This window comes from Brachyhypopomus gauderio, chromosome 14 (assembly GCF_052324685.1).
Source record: "Brachyhypopomus gauderio isolate BG-103 chromosome 14, BGAUD_0.2, whole genome shotgun sequence".
Lineage (NCBI taxonomy): Eukaryota > Metazoa > Chordata > Actinopteri > Gymnotiformes > Hypopomidae > Brachyhypopomus > Brachyhypopomus gauderio.
The window spans coordinates 13,680,375-13,703,710 of NC_135224.1; the positions used below are offsets into that span (position 1 = coordinate 13,680,375).

The following is a 23,336-nucleotide window of genomic DNA, read 5'->3' on the forward strand; positions in this document are numbered from 1 at the left end:
TACATTTTGGAAGTCGCTTTTTGTAAATTTTAGCCTACTTTGTGGTTACATCATGCGCACTTAAATACAGCTATTACCTCAAGAAATCTTGAAGTAATATTTTTCAACATAACCCGATAAAAATTTAATAAGACCTACTAGCTTTAGAATAGACACCAGTTAGCTTTAGTCACTTTTTGACCTAATATACAATATCCTAATTTCCTCCGGAATTAATAAAGTATATTCTATTCGTCGAGATTGGATTATCATCAAGACTAAGGAAAAACTAGCAATATTACACTGGATCACTACTTTCTATATGTGTGACGCCTTAGGCAACTTTTATAGGTTTTTTGTTGTTAAAAATAAATAAATAGCCATAGCATAGAGGAACAGTGACAGAAGCACAGCCATACACTCATTCTGAATGCACCTCACTGCTTTTATTAACAGCAGTAATTTAAATTGATATCAAGTGTTGACATCGAAAGCCAAAGCCGTGTAGGATACTTCCACCTGTGCAGGCCTGAAAGACAGACCCCCAGATGCTGCAGGCTGCCCAGAGTTTCAGATGATGATTAGTATGATTTTTGGATTAGAAAAAAATAAAGATTAGAGACAAGACAAACATGTAAAAACATTTCTACAACTGGTAATAGCTCTTTCATGGCAACATGTCAACTATGTACAAAAACAGCAATAACATATTCATATATACTTTTTTCATCATCTATACCCACTAAAATATATCAAAGCAGCAACTACTGGTCAATCTTTCTGTCACATGTTCTGAAAGTAGTTTCAGTATCCTTCAGCTGTAAATTCTGAACACGATAAAAAGAAGGAAAACAAATAAATAAGAAAATAAGTCCAAAATCTGCCCAGTCTCTGTAGTTTGAATACTGAAGAGAACAAGTGAAGGCTTACATGGCCATGAGCAGTTTGTTCTGGGAGATCTGCTACTGACACCTTCACTACACAGACACACCTCTAAACTATACTGAGACAGGCCACTAAGAAAATAAGGCCACTTCAGTTTTTTTCAGTTTTCATTTCATTCGGTTTCCTTTTATTCCTATTGTCTTTGTTTGTGGAGAAAGCCAAGAATCAACTGCTGGATGTGGGGACAGTCTGAAGAGACAGAAGTAAGCAGCCTTCTGGTTGTCTGAGGTTGAATTCACAGTTTGTTCCAATAGACCAGTCCACACACACACACACACACACGCACACACACGCACATGCACACGCGCACGCACGCACGCACACGCACGCACACGCACGCACACACACGCACACACACATATATATATATATGTATAAAGAAACAAAAGAGAAGCAGATGGTGTGCATTTTCTTTTTAAATACAAAAATAGTGGCACCCTGCATCATGATACTGCTGTGGGATTAGAGATATGAATGTCCTGAGATTGCGGTTATGAGGGGCATTGGAAAAAGAGAGTGATAAAAGTGACTATAAAATAAAGAAAAACCCAAATGAAACATAGCTTGTTAGGCTGGCAGGATGAGGCTGAACTTAAGAGGGGCTGGAGCGTGGCAGGACTAAGATGCGGCCATTTTTCTTGCCCCCATTCATATGTGTGTAGGGCAGGTGCTCATCGTAACTGCCCCGGAGCCCTGCAGACAAGCCCTCCTCCCCATCCAGGCCACACTCTCTCTGTGAGTAGGATGACGGGTCCAGGGGGATGCTCTCCATATTCTCCAGGTCCATGTCAAAGTCATCGCTCTCCGGAGGCTTGTTTTCCTCACTGTAGAAGAAGGAGACTTCCTGAAAAGAGGGGTGGAGGTCGTCCTTCAGCATCTCAATAACCTCCCGAAATGTGGGCCGCATCTTTGGGTTATAGTGCCAACACAGCAGCATCAGATTGTGCCTGTGAGACAGAGATGCAGAGACACAGATCCTTACATTTACGTACATGTGCAGAAAGAGAATTAAATCTGGTTGAGTGGTTCATTGTTTTATCAAAAAGATGTTCACACAAGACATGCACAGACCCACCAGAGATTCTTTTACTTATATCTTACATTTACTTAGTCTGAATGGTAAAAATGGTAAATTCCAAATGCTACATTGGAGAGCATTACCCAATGGACAAATAAAACTAAAGCAATGAGAAAAGTGAGATCTTGCAGGGCCTATTCTAATATTATAACCAGATAAAAAATTTGACAGATAGCAACAGGTATGTTTAATGTTAAATGCTGTTAAATGGCACATGATTGTTTATATTCAAACTACTGCAAATATCCAGGTACATAGAAAATACTATACAATAGAAACTCCATCTCCATGTCATCTGGATGCACGAGATTCATAACTGAGGATAGTTATGCTGTTTTATTATAAACATTTCCCTGATAAACAAATCCAATCCAAATAGGGTTTAGATAGAGTGATCTTTCACTCACAGCCTATCCGCACAGTTGTCCGGCCGGTCCAAGTATCCTCCATCCATGACGAACTTGAGCACCTGTTCGTTGGACAGGCCCTGGTAAGGCTGTTCAGCCAAAGTGCTGATCTCCCACAGCACGACCCCAAACGACCTGACGGCAACAAGAATCTCATAGATCCTCTCCTTCCAAACTCACATAGGCAAAGAACTTCCACTAAAATCACTCAAGGACATTTGTGAGTTATCTCTGGGTTCTTAAGAGCATCTTCATTTACACCCAGTCACCAGTACTCACCACAACAGCAAAGTCAACACTACACTGTGAAACAAAGGCAAAACAAAAGTTTGTGTGTGAGGGAGACACTCACCAGCAGTCCGAGTGTGCAGTAAAAACCCCATCCTTGAGTGACTCAGGGGCCATCCACCTGACGGGAAGCAGACCCTTGCCGCCCTTCCTGTAGTAATCCGTCTCATAGATGTCTCTTGTCATGCCAAAGTCTTCACAGCAACAGCACCAGAAAAACAAATGATGAGCCTCTATATCAGTGAGCTCTTTCTGATATGTTTCAGGAGGTCCTATAGCACATCAGCTGACACAGAACCAGCTTAAAGAATGCTGCCTACTCCATACCTCCGATCTTCACCGTGAAATCCTCAGCCACCATGCAGTTCCTGGCAGCCAGGTCTCTGTGCACAAACTTCTTGGCGTTGAGGTAGGCCATGCCATCTGCTATCTCCGCTGCCATCTGGATCATCTCCTTCAATGTGGGGGGAGGCTGACCAGGGTTGTTCTGGTAAAAATTTCCACACACGCATTCACAATGGTGACATAAAGCAGTTCAATACACTACACCATTTATACACTGAGATCAGTTGAACAAATGGAGAATGATTACCGACCATCACGCTGCATTACTGTTTTAAAATATTTGCATAACTAATCATTTACATCTGAAAAGCACTGTCTTATAGTCAACAGACAACAAGGTTTAGTAAAAGGACAAAAACTCAACTTGAATAAAACATCTGAATAACACTGCAAAGGTATCTGCATGCCCAAGGTTTTAGCATTAAATGACAGAATCAACTTGGCTGATTAGCACTGTGAACGCTTTGAAGGGTGATCGTTCGGTGGCCCCGAATGCCCATCGCGCTGCAAAGGAAAAAAACGCACTGCGAATACACAAAGCAAATGCATCAAAATTACAACGTGTGCGCTACATTTCAGAAATGCACTACAAATTCAGTTAGAGTGTATCTTCGTCTAATGGGATGAATTTGTAGAGCTCTTTAAAATGTAGCTAGCTAGGTAATTAAGCCTGAAAACGTTTTTAAGCCTATGTTTTCGTCAAAACAGCTAGCTATCTATCTAGCTACATAAAAAGAGATTTACTAATTCTGTCCAGTGCCGAATTCCGACTCCCCTCGTTTGCACACATATAAAGACACTGCGGATGATATTAGGGAGTATAATTTTAACAGACATTGTGTTGGCATCACTAAAATTATACTGCCCTTATTAAAATAACTGTTGTTGAACGTAGAGATATGCTTTATATGGAATAGTCTACACACCCAGATAAAAATAAGGTTATAAGACGTGATTTTAACTTCACTGAGCACTCTAGATACTCCCTGAGTAAAATAAGTAATCCAGAAACACTTGTGTTGTGGGCCACATCCATTGTGTTCTGGCTGGATTTGCGGCGTGTTTCCGAAATGTAGCACACACGTTGTAATTTTTATGCTTTTTTCGCTTGCATCGCGATGGGCTTTCAGGGCCACCATATGATCGGACGACTAGTGCTCTGTGTTTGTGTAAGGGAGGACTGACCTCAGCGTCCGGTCTGAGGCAGCGCAGGTAGCTCTTCAGGTCTCCATGGGTCATAAGCTCCATCACCACCAGAGTGGGCTGGCCTTTGGACACTACACCCAGCAGTCTCACCTGATCAGAAGCATTACACACTTTAGCATGAGAGATCCACCCCTGCACAGGCTCTGTATGCTCTGTCTAGAAACAGATGTTCCTTAGTTTCTATGTCTTAGTTAATTACTGGTAATAACAGACTAAGGTTAACTTTGAACTTCTATCCTACACATTTTCAAGCGAGGGAGTTAAAATAAATAATTGACCATAAATTGACCTGTTTGTGTTTCCTAAATATCGTCCCAAATATAAAGTGTGCAGTGTAATGATTACTCTTTTCCTCAACAGTATCACGGACATCACTGTTAAATTCATCTTAACCAAAATGGTCTGGAATTTTACGTATGCAAAAATCAAACAAAGGATGGCCATGCAAAGTACACTCACTGGCCACTTTATTAGGTACACCTTTTCCTGTCTGGGTCGCGGGGGCAATAGCCTTAAACAAAAAGGCTCAGGTTTCCCTTTCCCTAGCCACCTCTTCTAGCTCGCCTGAGGTGTTCCCAGGAACAGCCGAGAGATATAATCTCTCTATTGTGTCCTGGGTCTTCCCCGGGTCTCCTCCCAGTTAGATATTCCTGCAGCACCTCACAGGGAGGCGCCCAGGTGGCCCAGATGCCTGTACAACCTCAACTGGCTCCTCTCTACATGAGGTTGTGACCACAAGTCACGAATGGTGCTTATAAGTGAAAATATCCAGTAAGTGGGAAAATGCCTCATTGATGGTTTGAGTTGATAGAAAGGCAATAGTAACTCAAATACCCAGTCAATACAACCAAGATATGCAGAAGAGCATCGCTGATCGCTCAACACAACGAACCTCGATGGGCAACAGCAGTAGCAGACCACAGCGAGTGTCACTCTAAGATTAGTTTGAACAGTTTAAGACTGGAAAAACACTGGTGAATCTCTGTTTCTGTTGATGGTACGGTCAGAATTTGGTGTAAATTACTGGTGGTAGTGTGATGGTGTGGAGCAGGAGTCACCAACCTGGTGTGCGTGTGTCAATTGCTAAGCGGGAAGACCGCTATAGTGAGCTATTTTTAAAACAAGCCCGCGGGCGACTCGTGACGTCCTCGCGGGCGACATGGTGCCCGCGGGCACCACGTTGGTGACCCCTGGTGTGGAGGATATGTGGTGGTAGTGTGATGGTGTGGAGGATATGTGGTGATAGTGTGATGGTGTGGAGGATATGTGGTGATAGTGTGATGGTGTGGAAGACCTCTTCTTATCTCACTTTAGGCCATTGCCAATGCGAGTCCTCCTGCTGACCATGTCCATCCCTTTATGAATACAATGTGCACGTCTTCTGATGGTTACTTCCAGCAGGATAACACGTCATGTCACAATACTCAAATCATCTCACACTGGTTTGTTGAACATAATGGCTTCAGTTTACTCAAATGAACCAGATCTCAATTCAATGGAGCACCTTTGTGATCTGGTGGAACGGGAGATTCACTTCATGGATATGCAGCCAAATCTGCAGCAGCTGCATGATGTGATCATATCAATATGGGCCACGATCTATAAGAAATGTGTCCAGTCCCTTTTTGAATCTATGCCACAAATAATTAAGGAAGTTCTGAAGGCAATAGAGGACCCAAACTGGGACTAGCAAGGTACACCTAATAAAGTAACAAGTGAGTGTATATGGAAGTGTATGAAATATTATATCAGAGTTTAACAAAATATATATCTATGCATCTATCCATCTATATTTGTAAGGACATTTATGGCTTTGGGGCTGCGATCTTCTGTCTTAAGGCCCTATTGTGTAGCAGAAGCTGTGGAGTGTGGCCTGTTTTTTACAGTTCTCACCACATGGTGGCAGCTGAAGGCCTTCATGACAGAGGCCTCGTTGAGGAACTCGATGCGCTCTCGGAGACTGGCGGACTCGTTGACTGTTTTGACAGCGACGCGCGTCTGCGCCTCCCCCTTCACTATGTCCTTGGCCAGTCCCTCATACACCATGCCGAAGGAACCCTGACCAAGCTCACGCAGCAGGCTGATCTTGTCCCGGGGGACTTCCCAGTCATCTGGCTCATACACTACACGGACACACACACACACACACACGCACACACCAACAACCAAACACTCTGGAGTCAGACTAACGGAAGAACTGGAAACAGAGCTAATAAAATATAAAAGTGCAGCCAATAATCTTTAAGATCTTATATCTCATTTCCCTCAGCCTGGGGGAGGAGACAGCACAAAAAGCTGATTTACTGTGTGATGTGCATGCAACAAACCAATCAGACTGTTTGGTTGTACATTCAGCTTTACAGTAAAACTGCACTACTACTGTACATCACTGTGGTTCATAAACCGATAGCAAATTTTGTCGTCGTTAGCCCTCTTGAAAATGCAGTAACTTGTTTTCTCACCTTCGTCTGGGCTGAGGTACTCTGGGTTGGGTGACGTGTACAGTCGCCCAGTGGGCCCTTCCGTTTGCCTGGTGAAAACATGCAACACAATGAGCACAGGCTGAATCATGTGACAGGTGTGCATAAGGGGTCTCCATCCCTTCATAAACTCACTTCTTCTTAAACATGATGAAGCCAGACAGCGCCATCAGAAGCAGCAGCAAAATACAGATGACTGGGCCGATCACGATCTTCAACAAATTGGAGGGATCTGTCCGGGTAGATTTACACACATTCACATGTAACACTGCATATGCACTGTAGATATGGGAGATGGTATGTGCTCTTGGATATGAAGTGTCGTGTGTCTTGCTACGTACGGTGGTCTTGCACGTAGAAGTGTCTTGGCTCCGTCCAGGACCCGTTTCCTGCCAGTGAAGTGGCTCGAATACGCACTGTGTAGTTCCCAGAATGCACCACTCTAAGCTTGCAGCCACTGTCGGTGCTGTAGCTCTTTCTGGAAACGCAGTGGTGCAGCTCCTGACGGTCACACACATGTACACGTGCAGTCAGCATCCTTTTCTTTCTCACTTGACATGGACATGTGCCAGTGGTTTTGTGGGACTAGGTATGACCATTCAATTTGATTTAGAATGAATAGAATGAATCTGGTCTTAGTGCTTTGACAGAAATGCTCCTTATGGCTGTATCCAGCAACACTGCCGCCCTCAATGCTGCCAGAGTCAGTAACACTAACGGCAAAACAGACTCTGAAGAGCAAGTGAACAGCCTTGTGAAGAGTGAACAGCCTTGTGAAGAGTGAACAGCCTTGTGAAGAGTGAACAGCCTTGTGTGTTCATGAGCACAGGGGGCAAGAATGCCCCACCCTCTGTGTGGACATCTCTATAGTTACTGAAACAGATGCAATGTAGCTAAAATAACTTACTAATGTGGAGTTAGCACACATGTTGTCAACAGGATTGATAAAATAAAAAATGAAATATATTTAGAAAAGGTGCAACCAGAGAGCATAGGGCTAAAGTGCTTTTGAACCCGTGTGTGTGTGTGTGTGTGTGTGTGTTTCAGCTCCAGGTAGGGCCTGACCTCTGTGTCTCCCAGTCTCTTGTAGTTGACCTCATACAGGATGATCATGCCGTTGGGGGCTTTTGGCTCCGCCCACCTGACGTGCACACTGTACTCCAGCACTTCAAAGGTGATCGGCCCCACAATATCATCAGCACGGGCTGCACAAAACAAACAGAAACAACATGGAAGACTTGCTCAAATTCATTGAATTGTTTGTATTTAAAAAAAAGCTTAAATTATCCCCATAAGACAATTTTAATGCAAACAAATACTCAAAATAATGATATTATTAATATGGATTGAGCATTTATATATACCGAACAATAACACTAACTCAATATCCCACTAAAGATAATCATTCAGTAATGTTCTAGAACTAACAATCTAGCAGGGCTGTAAGACAAAATATCAGTTTCCCATGATACAGTAAAACATTGTATATGCCTTACTCAATATACCCGGGTGTGCCCTTATTGTGACATGCTTAAGGACCAGTCTTATTTTGACCAAAATAATCTATTTCGGTTTATTTGTATATACCCCTTACAGAAAGAACTGCCCCCTTCATAGTCACTGAATGCTGAAAATCTATAGTTTGTGTTTGGCTGTGTGTGTGTATAACTACAGCTGTATTCATCCAGGATAAGGGCTGACCCTCAGGCATGGTGCGGGCGCTGACGTAGGCTGCCATGCTGCAGCGGGTGGAGTCTGTGGGGTGGTTGCAGGCGTGGATCTCGATCTGGTAGCTGGTGAAATGTCTCAGGTTGGAGATGACGGTGGACTCCTTAGCGTAGATGACCTGTGTGTTCTTATTGGCCTCCGCCTCCTCCTCCGGACTCCTGGTGGCTGAACCACTCATCTGGGCGGGAGGTGTGGTCAGCAGGGAATAGGCTGTCCTGTTGGCCACGCCCACAAGGTCTCTGCGCTGACGTGATGGTCTGAGGAGGCCATAGTGGTCATAGATTAGAGAGAGGTTAAAAGAATGATTACTAGGTCTTATTAGGCAGTTGGTAATGTGATGAAGCTGCGTAAATTAGTCAGAGGGCGAACATAGTCTCTAGCAAGGAATTAAAAAAATGTTTCAGGACTACATGCTTACAGCATGCTTAACGTCCAAGTCAGATTAGGGTGCAATGCCCAGTGACCTTGTTTTCATATGAACTGCTTGCTCTCGAGGGAGCACAAAAGCAGACTGTGTGGTTAGCTGAAGGTAAACCATCACCAAACCACCTCAGCGGTGGACAGCTTGTCCTGCTTCTCACAAATTAATATATGAATGCGGGAGAAAGTAACTCGGCAATCTTTCTGCATATGGCAGACCAAACTGTTTCTGGGCAAAGGAGCTTTTCACTGTGGAGAAAATATGTTTTGCCTGAGAGAATTCAGGGCATGAAAACATGCACATCAACTAAAATTTGGTCACGGTCAAGCTGCACTTGTAGGAGGCTCAGCCATGGTGTCTGAGGGAGGTGTACAGATGGAGAGAGCACAAGTCAGGCTACCTGATCCTGAAGACCTCATTGTGCAAGTAGTTTTCAAAGGTCTTGCGATACTCGCTCTCTTCTGCCTCCTTCTTTAGCTGCTTCTCCGTTTTAGGGCAGGTGCAACAGCGCCCCCCTTGGCCATTTTCTCCTGTCTGATTCCATTTCTGCTCCTCACCACTGTTCAGCTGGGTGGGGGCCCGCGATGGCAGCTTCATGCCTAGACACACGCAGACGCGGACACAGACACAGAGAGAAAAAACATTGCAACAAGAGTTAAGTACCATATTTTTCTGACTATAAGAGACACTTAAAATCCATACATTTTCAAAAAAATTTACAGTGCGCCTTATATTCTGGTGTGCCTTACATTTAAATTCTGGTTGTGTTACTGACCTCGAACCAATTTTATGTGGTACATGGCGCTCAGAAATCTGTCAAAATGTCTTAGTACGACGCTGGTAAGCTATGAAGTGGCACCGCTTGATGGATTGTCGTAGCATTAGGGCTACCGTAGACAGGAGCCTCGCAGAGTAATACGTACTGTGCTTCAACATAATATTATGGTGTGTGTATAAGGACCCCAAAACTGCACCTGTTAAGAGACATGCTCTTATAACAGCGAGCTGCGTGGGAGCGTTGGATGATAGAAGGCAAACACACATCCAGCAAGACAGGGAGGCAGCGCTGGCTACGCCAGTGTCTGCCAATGGATGGTGGATGCCTGGGCTAAGGTATCAGGATCAAGTGTCGTCCGAGCTTTCTCGAAGGTGGGAATCATCACTGAACAGCTAAGTAACAGCAACAAGACTGACTCGGGTAACGAGGAGAGGGATCCAGACACGCTTGATGCTGGAATAGTTCCAACTGTTAAACTCAAGACACTGAAGATGAAGAATTTGATGGATTTGTGAAAGAGGAATGAACTGAAAACTGAGAGTATTGTGAGTGTATAATTGACAACTTACCACTCAACTCCATTAGTAAATCATGGGTAGTTGTGTGTACATCAAGGTCTATGTGCATTTGTGTGTTTCATTGTATTTGTTAGGCATGTGTGTACACATCACTTTTCGTGAAATTCACGAGTAGCTCATAAGTATGTGTGCATGTGTTTTTGAGTGTGTGTGTGTGTGCTCTGTGATTCACCTTTCTGGCAGTAGTCAAACTTGTAGAGTTCGCTGGCTTCAGGCTGCTGCTGGCAGAAGACCAGGTAGTGCGTGATGTTCCCGTTAGGATCGTTGGGGGGCTTCCACTTCAGGATGATCTGAGAAGACGAGTTTGAGGAGGAGATGGGGTCCAGGGGCACAGACGGTTCTACAGCAACAGAATGAAAAAGAAGAGATGAAATGAGAAGACAAAAACTCCAAAGCAGAGAAAGGTGTGTGTGTGTGTGTGTGTGTGTGTGTGTGTCCACATGAGCATTTGCTAATGAAAGAAAGGACAATAAGAAGGGAAAGAGCAGAAAGGTCAGTGTGAGACCCTATACACATCCACAGAGCAGCCGCCACTCCTGACCAATAAAACAGATCAGTTCTGGTTTGACCGCATGCAGTTTCCCTGTTCCCATAGAAAAACACAGGGACAAACACGTGACACACAGCTGCCTGCCTGCCAACCCACTGTTGAGAATAACCAACAGCATCCCATCGTCAGACCATGCCAGCCAGCTGCTAGAACAATAGTGCTGTCTCAATGTGGGCCACCTCAGGAAGGAAACCCAGAAGATGCAGAAGGGGAAGTGGAGGAGACACCTCGCACGAGAACAAGAGAAACACACACGATCTCCACCCATCAGCTCAGAAAATCACAAGAAATATGGAGTTTTCTTTGTGTCTTCACTGCAGCAAATCTATGACTTGATGACAATGTGGACTAGATTACAACATTTAGAAAATTATTCAGTGCATCATAAAATAAAACTTTTTATTTTTATTTAATTTTATATTGCAAATTTTATTGCAATTACTTTTGATTGTTTTATTCATTTATTTTCATAAAACAAATTATAAATGTACTAATTAAATTGATAAATATATACATTTATACTTTTTTGTTTTTATTAGAATTTCTACAATTATTTTTGTACAATTACACGATTTTTTATTTACTTCTCAAGTCTGCTCCGACATACTTGACTGCTTGTGCCATACACTGGTTGCTGGGAGAACTCACATCAGGAGGCTGGGGATCTTCGTTAAATTTGATGCATATTTCATTGAATTTTATTCTATTATATCTAAGTTCAGACTGATGAAACACGAAAACAATTGATTCGCTTTTGCAGAGGTAACAGTACTCCTGTTTCGATCTAGCACAAAGCATTGATCTGCTGCACTGAAACATGACAGTAAAAAAGTAAATGTGAAATATGACTGTTAAAGTCTTTTGGTGGGCTGGAAGACTTTAACCAAACTGAGATCTGTGGCATTCAGAATGTAGACAACAAAGGAGGATTTAAATAAAGGAACAAAATCAATTAACTTTGCTTGAAACAGGAAACATTAGTTCATGCATCTTAGCTATTGTTTGTGTTTTTTTTCCCATACTGAGAGCAGTGCTTTTCTCCTTAAAGGCCCCCAACCCCCAGTAAGGCGCTCACTGGTAGCATTGGTGCGAACGTAGATGATCTCGCTCTTGGCTCCGTGGACCTGGTGCTCATCGGAGGCCGACAGCTGTGTTTTCACCATGATGGCGTACTGTGTCCAGGGCTTCAGCGCCATAATCAGGTAACCTGGCTCATGCTGCTCCTTCCCATCTATAGCCCGCTGAGGGGGATCCACGTCCGCTATGACCCAGCTGTTTGAGCCACACGCGTCCTGCCCGTCGAACTCCGTCACGTTCCTGTAGGGCCTGGAGAAGAGTGGAGGAACACCCACATCACTCTGGACCACTCGTCTCCGCTTTCACTACCGCACATTACACATTCATGTTCTACTTGGAGAACATTAGCAGAAAACCACGTCCGGTGTCTAAAAACACCAGTGAGGGAAACTAGCAAGCTGGATGCAGGCCTCTGAACTCGAGATGTCCAGACAACACTTACGCCTCTTTGTAAAGCACCATAAAGCCCAGCAGGTCTCGGAAATCTGGTGGCCAGAACGGCTCCCATTTGATCATGATTTTGTCAGAGAGCGTGCGGATTGTTGTGAACTTCAACACCTGGCTTTCACCTGGATGAGAATGACAAAAAGACCTCCTCAGTCAGCCACCCATGCATGCCATGCTAATGTTCTACTTTAAAACTATCCACTTTACGGAAGGATTAGAAAGCAGAAATATAGCCAGACCTCCATACTTACTAGGAGATAGTCTGATTACACATCAAATAATTAGCTTGCTAAAACATTTTTTGGTATCTGGCAACAATTCTTGTTGCAGTCCAGAGGTACAGATGCAAACGTATGTTCCCTAGTGAATGTGAGGACAAGGGAGTTGGTGTGTGTGTGTGTGTGTGTGTGTGTGTGTGTGTCCTCACAGGATGCCTGGTCTCCGTTGGTCTTGGATGCAATGTCGTTCTTGAGCTGTCGGTTCTTGGTCCCTGTGACCTCCTCCATCCTGCGGATCTCAGCCATGCAGAGCTTGGAGTTGTGGTGGAAGAACATGCGTCCCTGGAGGATGGTGAGGTTGTGCTGGGACCAGTCCCACAACTGCCGCAGGTTCTGGTTGTCCAGCGCATAGAAGGAGTAGTTTCTTTATAGAAAAAAAAAGCATAATGAAAAACAACAAAACACAAAAAACTTAGTCTCTGAGAAAAACACTCCTTTCTGCAAATCTCTGGATGACCACTGGACACCATGTGTCAACTGAACGAGATGTGGAAGACCTTTGGTCCCCAGCATGTAGGCGTCTCACCCAACTTCCTGTGTGTCTCCACGGATAAGCTTGAGCTTGCGGAGGAAGGAGAGGGAGACGAGGGCGTAGGACCGGCGCACCGTTAGATACCCCGTGATCTCCTCCAGTTGGCCCAGGTTAGCTTCCAACTCGACTGCAATGTTAGCTAGAAGAGACCAACGCAAGAAAGAACAGTGATCATTGTGCTCCACTTGGCTGACTAGTCAAATTAGCTTTATTAGTGGGTCAAAGGCATGTTCAGGAACTCTCAATTCTAAAGACCAATAGCCAAATGTGAGAATGTGGCGGTTGCTTTAGCGTGTGCAGATGTGCAGCACAGTAAACAAGTGTGCTAGCATGGAAGGTCGTGTAAGTGTAGAGGACAGTGAATGCTGTGTCTGAGTTTAGTGGATGCTGCGTTAAATGCAAAACAGTAAATGTTGTATTGTGCGAAGCACAGTGACCGTGTTCTTGTGGAGTATAGTAGATGCTGTGTTGAGTGCAGTAACTGTGTTAATGAGAAGTTCAGTGGACGTACTTCCTCCTCTGATGTTAATGACCAGACTGCCGTTAAGCAATGTGCATCCTCTGAGTGCCTGGGCTGCTGTGACAGAGTCCACTGTCTTCAGGCCCATACAAACTTTAGGACACAGACCTGCACATGGAGTGCATTTCAGCCTGCAGAGACAAAAAGTGCAAACACACATACACACCAGCAAGAATCAGGACACAGATACGTGTACAATTCTCAGATATAATTTTTGTTCCTGTTTAAAGACACAGTGAATACAGTAATGAGCCTTTCTAGCCATGTTGCACAAGCTTCTGTTGTTGTGGAAGATGCCGGGGTGAGAGGGTGACGGAAATCCTCAGCAAAATGGAGCAACGGTTTCTCTGCCTGCCTTTGATTGGGCCTCACTTGTGTCCAATCACCAAGCAGCGCTCTCCTTCTCCTTCCTCGTGCGTACCCCGGTAATGACTTCTGAGTGGCACAATGCCGGTGACAAAGTGTGTCCACAATGATGCAGTTGGGTCAGATCCCAAGGCCTGTTTCGAACTAACCTGTGTGCCAACAGCTAATCAAACAGCCCCAGGACACTGAATATCCCATATGCCTTTAGGATATTTGCTGCACAGTTGCACAGATACCCGTTTATGAAATTAACTGGTTAATTTTGTATTTTAATTTTTTCTAGAAACAGACTAGTGCATCGCTTCAGCAACCAGGGATAATAGAGGGGTAGTCCATCCAGCAGACAGACTGGCAGACAGACAGATGCAGGCAATCAGACATGCAGATGGGTAGACATACGGGCAGACATACAGGCAGGAGTGCACTGTTCAGTGGCTGGAGTGTTGTAACTGCTGTCAGCTCATGTCGTCTTTCTAACAAAAGGCAGCCCCGACCACAGTGCAGTGCCCATGCAACACAAGTGATTTGTGAGTCTCCACCATCAGCCCAGCTGGCTTGGGCTATGGGTCACATATCACAAGCACAAATACACACCCACTCTGACAGATCAAGAGGCTCCATCACAAACATCCACCACATTGCTCTCTCCCTCCACACTTTTTAGCAAATCATACTTTCTGTATCAGGTTTTATTTTACAATTTTCACAAATTTGTTCCCTTTGCACCATGTGTGCCGTAAACAGAACGTTCTACTCAAGTGTGATATTACTGTTAGTCAAAACATGCTCTACAAATGACGATACTGAGATTTATCTGAGGTTTTGTTTTGAAGGCTATAGATATAATCTCACAGGACTGTGTTGGAGCCCAGTGAGAAGTTGCAGATCAATAGAGCGTTTCTCATCGCTAAAGTTATCAGCAACAAGGTCCTATAAATTACGGAAAATAACATCGGAAAATTTTATTAATAACATAATAAAATCTGATTAAAACCCTAAAGTAAAACTAAAGAAAAACACCTTATAAAATCCTCTACCCCATATTTAAATTTAAAAATCATCTACCCTGTATTTACATTATGAAATCATTATGAAGTCCAGTGTGTGTAATGGCATTTGGCATGTGCAATAGAGTCCAGTATAATTGTGATGGGGTGGGGATAACTGCGGTGGGGATCCGGGATAACTGCGGTGGGGATCCGGAATAACTGCGGTGGGGATCCGGAATAACTGCGGTGGGGATCCAGGATAACTGCAGTGGGGATCCGGAATAACTGCAGTGGGGATCCAGGATAACTGCAGTGGGGATCCAGGATAACTGCAGTGGAGATCCAGGATAACTGCAGTGGGGATCCGGGATCCCGCTGAGGTACACCTGCTCCTGATGTCCTGCTTTAACTAGTCCTCAACCTGTACCAGCTGCTGTGGCTCCACCCACCACTGCCCCTCTGCTTTGGCTCCACCCACCACCAACCCCCAGTGCCCCTCTACTGTGGCTCCACCCACCACGCCCCAGTGCGCCTCTGCTGTGGCTCCACCCACCACCCCCCAGTGCCCCTCTGCTGTGGCTCCACCCACCACCCCCCAGTGCCCCTCTGCTGTGGCACCACCCACCACCCCCCAGTGCCCCTCTGCTGTGGCACCTCCCACCACCCCCCAGTGCCCCTCTGCTGTGGCTCCACCCACCACCCCCCAGTGACCCTCTGCTGTGGCTCCACCCACCACTCCCCAGTGCGCCTCTGCTGTGGCTCCACCCACCTTCCATCCCAGCCACATACTTCTCCACTGCCCTAGACAGATGTTCTCGTGCCAGACGGGTTTCGAACACAAGTACTTCTAGGAAACCAGGACAGACATTCTTTGCATGTTTTTTTTCTCTCTCATACTTGTTTTGCTCTTTTTTGTTGACACTGTTGCTATTGTGATGTCTGTTGCCGACTAGAGGAGGATGGGGCCCCTTTAGTCACGGTTCCTCTCAAGGTTTCTTCCTTGTGCTCTGGGGAGTTTTTTCATTACCAGTGTCATCTTTGGCTTGCACACTGAGAGCTTGGACTTGGACATATGCAAAGCTATTTTGTGACAGTGGATGTTGTAAAAAGCGCAATATAAATAAATCTTGGACTTTTTTCGTGGCTTATAGAACACCTGGCTCAGCATCAGATCTGTGCCTTCAGCCATGTCCTGCTCGCATTATGTTTTACATAACTTTGTTTTTTCTTTCATGTATGAATACCTGCTTTAGTTGTAGTTCTGCAAATGTACAATGCACTGAAATGTCTGGGGGTGGGGAGAATACAGAGAGAGAGAGAGAGAGAGAGAGAGACGTACACTTAACATGTGACTCATTCTCACTCTTCATTGGCTCTTTTGAAGCCAGTTACCAGATTTTATGCTCAAATTCACTACAGTAAGTGTAATTCAGTTTGGTAATGTCATCTTGTCCAGTAAAGCTAAAACACAGCAGTTCATAAATCTTTTGAATTTGTTCAAAGTTCACGAGACAGCCTCAGTGAATTCAGCCAAAAGAATATGAAAAACTGGAATATTTAAGACAAGTCTCATGTTTACACAATGTGATGTGTTACTGTATCCACAACAAGACCTTTAACAGAGGCAAGACTATTTTACTGCTCCTAATTTAACTCCTAAATACTGGGGAAAGTGCACTGATGTTCTCATAGGATCTATGCGCAATGTTATATGTGAATAAATGAAGCATTTTTCCTTGCCTGCATCATCTGTATTAAAGATACAGTATATCTCATGTAAAGCGTGTGGATATGATTGTGTTGTGGGGAATAAAGCATGAGCTTCCTGGAGCTTTGTGTGTTTATTTGGGGCTTGAGCCCCTAATGTTGTTCTAAACAGCCAGAGTTTGAAGGTTAGTAACAAATTTATCTTTAGTAATTAAGCCCAACTGGCACCAAAAAAGCTTTTTTTCTTTGAATCTCTGTTGGAAAACATTTTTCAGTCATGTTAGCAAAGAGGAGCAAAGGAGGAATTATCATGTCAACCAAGGTAATAAACATTTAAACCACCACAGATTAAACCGATTTTTAAAAATTTGGCTAGTTAGAAGATTTGGCTAGTTATCCAGCTAAGGCTGCAAGAAGACAGCATCATAGCTTAGGTAATGGAATCAGTTCACATTTTTAGCCAAGTACCTTATAAATTACATGCGTTGTTTTCCCTTCAATAACCTGTGTACACACATATGCTGGACCCTAACACACAGTAAGAAAACACAAATGTCAGTGTTGTGTATCTGCCCTGGTGTTTATTGAGGAGAGCGGGCGGGGACTGGTGGATACAGATGTACAACCTTTAACTTACCGTACGTTTACTATACTTCTAAACTGCACTGCTTTAAACCTGAGATAGAAAAAATAATTAAGGGCTGAAACGTTTGGCACTCTGAAGGTCCACCCTTAACGACACCCCTAATGAGAGCTGTCAGGTTAGAAACAACCTGCTTATAAAGTTAACTGGTTAACTGCATTTACTGTAGATCTGTAAAGACGCTGAGTGAGAACAGTGAGTTAGTGCGAGAGGAAGTCCTTCATCTTCCTCCACCAAGGAGCCTCTGACAGAGACGGCAGTGTGGAGAAGTTGATGGGCAAGAGCACATGGTGGGCTTTCTGGTTCCTGCAAAGCTGTCTCTAAACTCCACCCTTGTGCAGTGAATCCTGCCTCCCCATGTAAAAACCCCAACGTGCTTGACAAGCGCAATGACGTATGTGCGGTGTATGAATGCGCGCGCCCTCCTTCACGCGTATACGGGTGCACCTGCCCCGATCACTCACGTAGTGGAGTTGACGGTGGTGAATCCGGACGGGCACTCGGGAATGCACGCCCCCTGGTGGATGACGTACTCCCGACACTCGCTGACTTTGCCCTGCTTGCACCTGTTGTGCAGCTCCTGGCAGAAGGAGAAGCTCACACAGCGCCACCCATTGAAGGTGTAGAAGCCCTGCGGGCAGCGCTCCACGCACGTGCCCTGGTGGAGGAAGTTCCTGCAAGCCACACACTTGCTGGGCGAGTGGGGCTCCAGACAGCCCCCCAGACACTGCTCGTGACAGCAGCGGTCGTCCGAAGTGCAGGCACGGTGCTTGCAGGACGGCGGACACACTGCAGAGAGAAAGGAGAGCACACAGGAACATCAGATAAAAACAGTAAATTGCAAATGTGAGTGTAACTTCAGGTCTCAGGTCAGACAGGAAGCGTCTCCAGACCGCACGGCTGTGAAGAGGGTGGCTGCAGGGATCACAGCCGCAAACAGGAAGTGACAGTGCTGGAGAGGTGAGACACACACGCACTTCCTTCCCTCATCAGCTTAATACCACAGAACAGCGACAGATCACTCTGTTGTGTAAGCCAGAAAATGGAGTAACCACATTCTATTCATTTTTTGTTTCCCCTTTCTTCCCCTCCCCTCACACACAGTCATAGCATAACTAATCACACACACACACACACACACACACACACACACACACACACACACACACACACACACACACACACACACACACACACACACACACACACACACACACACACACACACACACACACACACACACACACACACACACCTTCCCTGCCCCTGAGTAAAGACAGAACCATTATGCAGTAGGGCTACATCAAAAGGTGTCAGAAGATATTTCACTTCTACATTAGCGACAGTATGCAGTACAATGTTTGTGCACACGCGTGTGCTGAACAGAATGTGAGGCCTGTTCAGAACAGTGTGTGAGGCACATCCCTCCCGAGTCAAGCACACTGCACACCAACAACATGCTTCACATGGGAAAGAAGTGGCCTGACGTCAAGCCTGTGAAACGAGGCCCACTTAAATACCTGAGGAACACTAATGGACACTGGCAGACTGCAACAAAAGAAATTCCATTCAAGTTTTCAAATGACAAAGAAAATAAATTGGAAAGACAACCATGGTCTAGCAGTGAAAAGAAAAAAAATCTTTTGAGAGTGATCAAAACTGCACATCAGCTGAGTTTACACCTCTGTGAGTCTTGTGAAGGGACTAGGGGAACAACCTTCAACCTCTTCTTCTTCTGTAAAGAAGGAGCACCAACCCGACTATGCTGAGGAGGGCCCTAAAATCACATAAAACACATCACACACACACCGATCTCCCGTCTTCCAGCAGTTATAACAATGCCCGACATTGGCCTCCGTTCAGTCAAGTTCCATTTGCTGTGGCGGTTTCTGCTCCCCCTCCCTACGCCGATGGATAGTGCGTCACTATCTCGCTGCTCTCTGCCTCAGCGACTCCAGATCCGTCTTCCCGGAGTCCGTGCCGGCTCACTGCTGCAGCCGCAGATCCACCCTCAACTTGGCCAATGTGTGGGCTGGATGGGGAAGCCAGCCACTCATTGGCTTCTCCTATTACCGAGCAGTACAGCATTAACCCTGCAGTTGACAGGCAAATGGAGAAAACCCACCAATAGAGGAGCGTGTGAGAATATGGAGGAGAGGGTCGGGGAGAAAAGCAGACCGACGAGACACCGATATTGGAAGAAGCACAAATCAGCTATACAGCGCTGCTAGCACGGACCAGACCCACGCCGGACTTCCTGCTGGGTCCCCCGCTGCTCTGACAGACGAGGCGGCCGTGGGCGTCTGCAGCCACGCAGCTACTCCACCTCATCTTTTATCTCTCTCTGGTACTGTGCAAACATAATATACAGTTGAATTCCCAGGTGCTCTTCACGGAGATGATCGATCGGCTGATACTATGTAGGTCACATTAGTTCTCTAGTGAGGTATGAGGCATGTCAATGTGACTGATTAATACAGCACATCATTGTTAGCTGCCCCACTCAGCCTGCCCTCATACCCACGCAAAACCACAACATGTAGAGGAGCACTGCCCAAATGACACTCTTACACTGGACCACCGTTACTGGCGATTTTCTAGTCCAGGACAGGGCATGAAACACGAAACACATCAGACCAGTCAGACTAAAAGCAGTATGGACTCGATGTCAGACAAAGGGAATGTGAAACTGCATTTCTAACCTTTAAGGTCTTCACTTTGATTACACGAATCCTTCCCTTAACTGTGTCAACGGTCAGGAGATTCCTCAGAGTGGGTCAGCCTACTGAGGTCACTTGTTATATGAGTTCTGGGTTTGGGATCAGTTGTATGGTAGCTGAATATTTGTGAAATGACGCAAATGGAAGCCCATCATGTGCCCTGCTGCAACAATTTCAGTGGTCTAATGATGAACACCCCCAACACTGGGCACCCTCCAAACTGCACAAGGACAAAGGGACACATGGAACACTCTCTGGAGGTGCTCAGCCTTCACTCTCTCACTCTTTCACTCTCTCACTCTCTTGGGATAATCTAACAAAGAATCAAGGGGGGGGGGGGGGGGGGGGGGTTCCTGTCCCCTCAAGAGGCACCTGGTATCCCATCGTGCCAGTGACAGACTCCATATGCTAGGTCACACCAGCAATTTCATGTGTCTTATGCAAATAACACAGGCTCACATATCCAGGGTCCTGCAGTGCAGAAGGAATGGCAGACTACAACTAGAGCAATTTTAGTAGGATAATCAGCACACAGGCGCACACAGGCACACACAGGCACACACAGGCACACATCTTACCATGGGAGGAGAGGCCTCTCTCTTGTGGGAATCTTTCTCACAGACCAGCAGGACCCTGATGAACTCCACATGTTCAAACATTGCACACATGCAAACGATGAGCTCAAAGAGTCTCCTCACACTGTAATTCACATTTGGATCAGAACCACAAGCCTCTTGATTCAACTACAGGTTGCTCTTTCATGATCTTTCTTGTGTGAACCTTCACAGCATTTTGGCAGACGCGCGCTTCTTTATCACATGTTGTTCCAAAGAGAACGCACCAGCATGCTACAAGTTCACTTCACATTCCAAAGCCACAATAGGACTTAGTATTTATAAACAAATGCTGGGGAGGGAGGAGGGAGAGAGAGAGATAGGGAGAGCCTCCAGCGTTATTACAGCTGCCTTCACTTCTGCAACACTTTCAGAATCGGTGTCAAACATTTTTGGCCAAGTGTGTTTACACATACAAATGATTCCTGTTTGGTTATGCAGCAGCTCACAAAACAGCAGGATTTACAGTCATTCCAAAGTTTTCCATGCTTACGCACAGTCACACATGGAAAATGGCATCCCTTAGTAGACCTTCAAACAACCACACACAAACAAGAATGTAAAGTGTTTGATGAAACTGTATTGCATAGATTGCAGATAACAACAGTTATAGAATTCAAACTGTGCAATGCATGAACATCGTGGAAAAAATTCCCAATCTAGTTAATCTTGTTCTTCTACTTCAGGTTCCTGCTGGTTGTAGTTCCCAGAATCTTAATGGACACCACAGCTGCCGTGTTTTTGTTAAAAATCCTTAGCGGAATAAACTGCACCATCATCTCTACTGTTTTGTGTCCATTCAGTTCTAAACTGTTAGGTATTCACCTCAATCCCAGCCTGTAAACAGCCTATTCCACTGTACTCAGTGAGCCCAGTGACCCTAGTGTGGTTGCATAGACACAAGGCTTAGGGCCTGGAGCTTGGAGAGCTTATTTTGAAGCAGTTCTGGTAAAATCGGATTAAATGCGGAGCTGGAATCTAAGCATAGAATTCTAGCAAAGGTCTTTGGGCATTTTAGGTGTTGTGAGGATAAAAAACAGAACCATGTTGATTGCATCGTCAACAGATCCACCGATTTGCAAACTGTATGGGATCTAGGCATTTTCAGAGAAATGTGCAGAAAATTAAACAATCATTGTTCATCAAGTATGAAGAGGTCTAGCTGAGATGATCAGAGTTCTACTTTAGGCAGTGAAACCCCAAGCATGAGCACAGGCCTTTATCATATCATTAGATGCTTTGTGACAACAACTGTTGTAAAAGCACTATATAAAACAATTTAGATTTGATCCGATATGCAAAATGAGATGTATAAGCTGGAAAGTGGTTTCCATGTGGGACTCGGGTAGCATTCGGTTGAGCATTTCGATTCTGTATTTCTGGAGGATCACAAGCTGCTACACCAGGGCGGTCAGGCAGCCAATAGGCTTCAGCCTCCAGGCACAGCACATGTCCGGCTTATAGACAATTACCAATTCATGCTGGTCTCTGAACAGAGTAACAGAGCAACAGCTCTATATGTGCCCGTGTGCGTAGGGAGATCAGCAAGCAGATGTGGACTAGTGGCACTACGTCAGGCTGATGTTTCATTGTGAAGCTGGTGTACTTTGGTGGATCCACTGGAGATATGCACAATTCATTTTGGCACTACAATGCTTCTAGGAAACAGGGCCATTGTTAGATGCAGGTAATGCAATCACTGACAACTCAGCTTCAGCATGAGCCATCAGAACTGTTAGATCACCGCAACCTCACTCGAGTGACCAAGAAGCATCATCAGCCAAGCAGTGTTCCTAACAAGGAATATCTCCCTTAGATCTTCTGGCCGATTCTTGTCCAACAGTCCAGTAAATAACATCACCGCAGGCCGATACATAAGTGCAAGGTTGCGATTGCTCCCGCTTCAGCCACTGTTTTTTGCTTCAATCCCAAAGTGAATCCAAGCAGCGACAGTTCCACTTCCTTAATTTCTTTTTTATTCTCACGTCTCATGTCAACGTCTAATAAAAAATCATTGAGTATCACTGTCAGTAGGTAACATACTCATACACCCTGATTCTCATGCACATAGCCATAGTTACACTTCTGGAGATTATACATAGTGCATGAAAACTCCTTAGTAGTCTCTGATATGATTAATGAAGGCTAGGTCAATTTTGGAGCATGTCCACCGATGTGCTATTTCTTCCAGAAATGAAAACACACGAGACAAGGCAACATTTGACAGCTTTGAGGCCTTGATTACACACCTTTTCATTTTCTGCACTGAACATAAAGCTGTGTTTATAAACAAATACAAATTAGCATGAAAGGACATTAGTTATGCGCAAAAAAGAAGAGCCACCATTATTAAGCCCATCAGCACAAACTTGTGAATGAATAAATCATCCATACAGCTACCAATAATTATTCACTGCAGCTTGTGCACATGCCATGATAGCACTGTTTTACAGTGCCATGTTTCTCTTTGCTGCGATTGTCATTGTCATCACCATCATGGTCGTCGTCATCAGTGGTGTACAGAGAGCGGTAAACACTTTCATTAGGCTAGCAGTGGGCATAATGGAGACCAAACACAGTCAGGGCACGCTGAAAGGCTCCGTCTCCAGCACACTAATCACAGCATGTGTACCGCTGCTGTGAGGACACCATGCTAAACA

At 45.0% G+C, this 23,336-nt stretch overlaps 1 protein-coding gene and 1 long non-coding RNA gene across 3 annotated transcripts in view; one reads left to right on the forward strand and one right to left on the reverse strand.

Moving 5' to 3' along the window:
* Positions 1-403: 403 nt before the first annotated feature.
* Positions 404-23,336, reverse strand: part of insra (insulin receptor a) — a 45,653-nt gene continuing 22,720 nt past the window's right edge. The window contains exons 3-21 of the mRNA XM_076973281.1: positions 17,807-18,131; positions 13,629-13,768; positions 13,112-13,256; positions 12,735-12,949; positions 12,303-12,429; positions 11,859-12,109; positions 10,406-10,573; positions 9,278-9,476; positions 8,430-8,713; positions 7,794-7,933; positions 7,070-7,229; positions 6,864-6,960; positions 6,711-6,778; positions 6,142-6,371; positions 4,228-4,338; positions 3,025-3,184; positions 2,762-2,891; positions 2,410-2,544; positions 404-1,871 (exon numbers count right to left, since the gene is read on the reverse strand). Of these exons, the coding sequence (XP_076829396.1) occupies positions 1,517-1,871; positions 2,410-2,544; positions 2,762-2,891; positions 3,025-3,184; positions 4,228-4,338; positions 6,142-6,371; positions 6,711-6,778; positions 6,864-6,960; positions 7,070-7,229; positions 7,794-7,933; positions 8,430-8,713; positions 9,278-9,476; positions 10,406-10,573; positions 11,859-12,109; positions 12,303-12,429; positions 12,735-12,949; positions 13,112-13,256; positions 13,629-13,768; positions 17,807-18,131 (3,440 nt within the window). The 3' untranslated portion in view covers positions 404-1,516. The remainder of the gene's footprint in view (positions 1,872-2,409; positions 2,545-2,761; positions 2,892-3,024; positions 3,185-4,227; positions 4,339-6,141; positions 6,372-6,710; positions 6,779-6,863; positions 6,961-7,069; positions 7,230-7,793; positions 7,934-8,429; positions 8,714-9,277; positions 9,477-10,405; positions 10,574-11,858; positions 12,110-12,302; positions 12,430-12,734; positions 12,950-13,111; positions 13,257-13,628; positions 13,769-17,806; positions 18,132-23,336) is intronic.
* On the forward strand, positions 9,439-16,914 carry LOC143475419 (uncharacterized). Of its 2 annotated transcripts, none has more exons than XR_013121010.1 (4): positions 9,439-9,531; positions 9,879-10,637; positions 10,829-11,985; positions 12,737-16,914. It is a non-coding gene; the product is annotated as an uncharacterized LOC143475419 (long non-coding RNA). The 2 variants fall into 2 exon arrangements; XR_013121011.1 differs by lacking the exon at positions 9,439-9,531 and having other exon boundaries at positions 9,561-10,200; positions 10,379-10,637.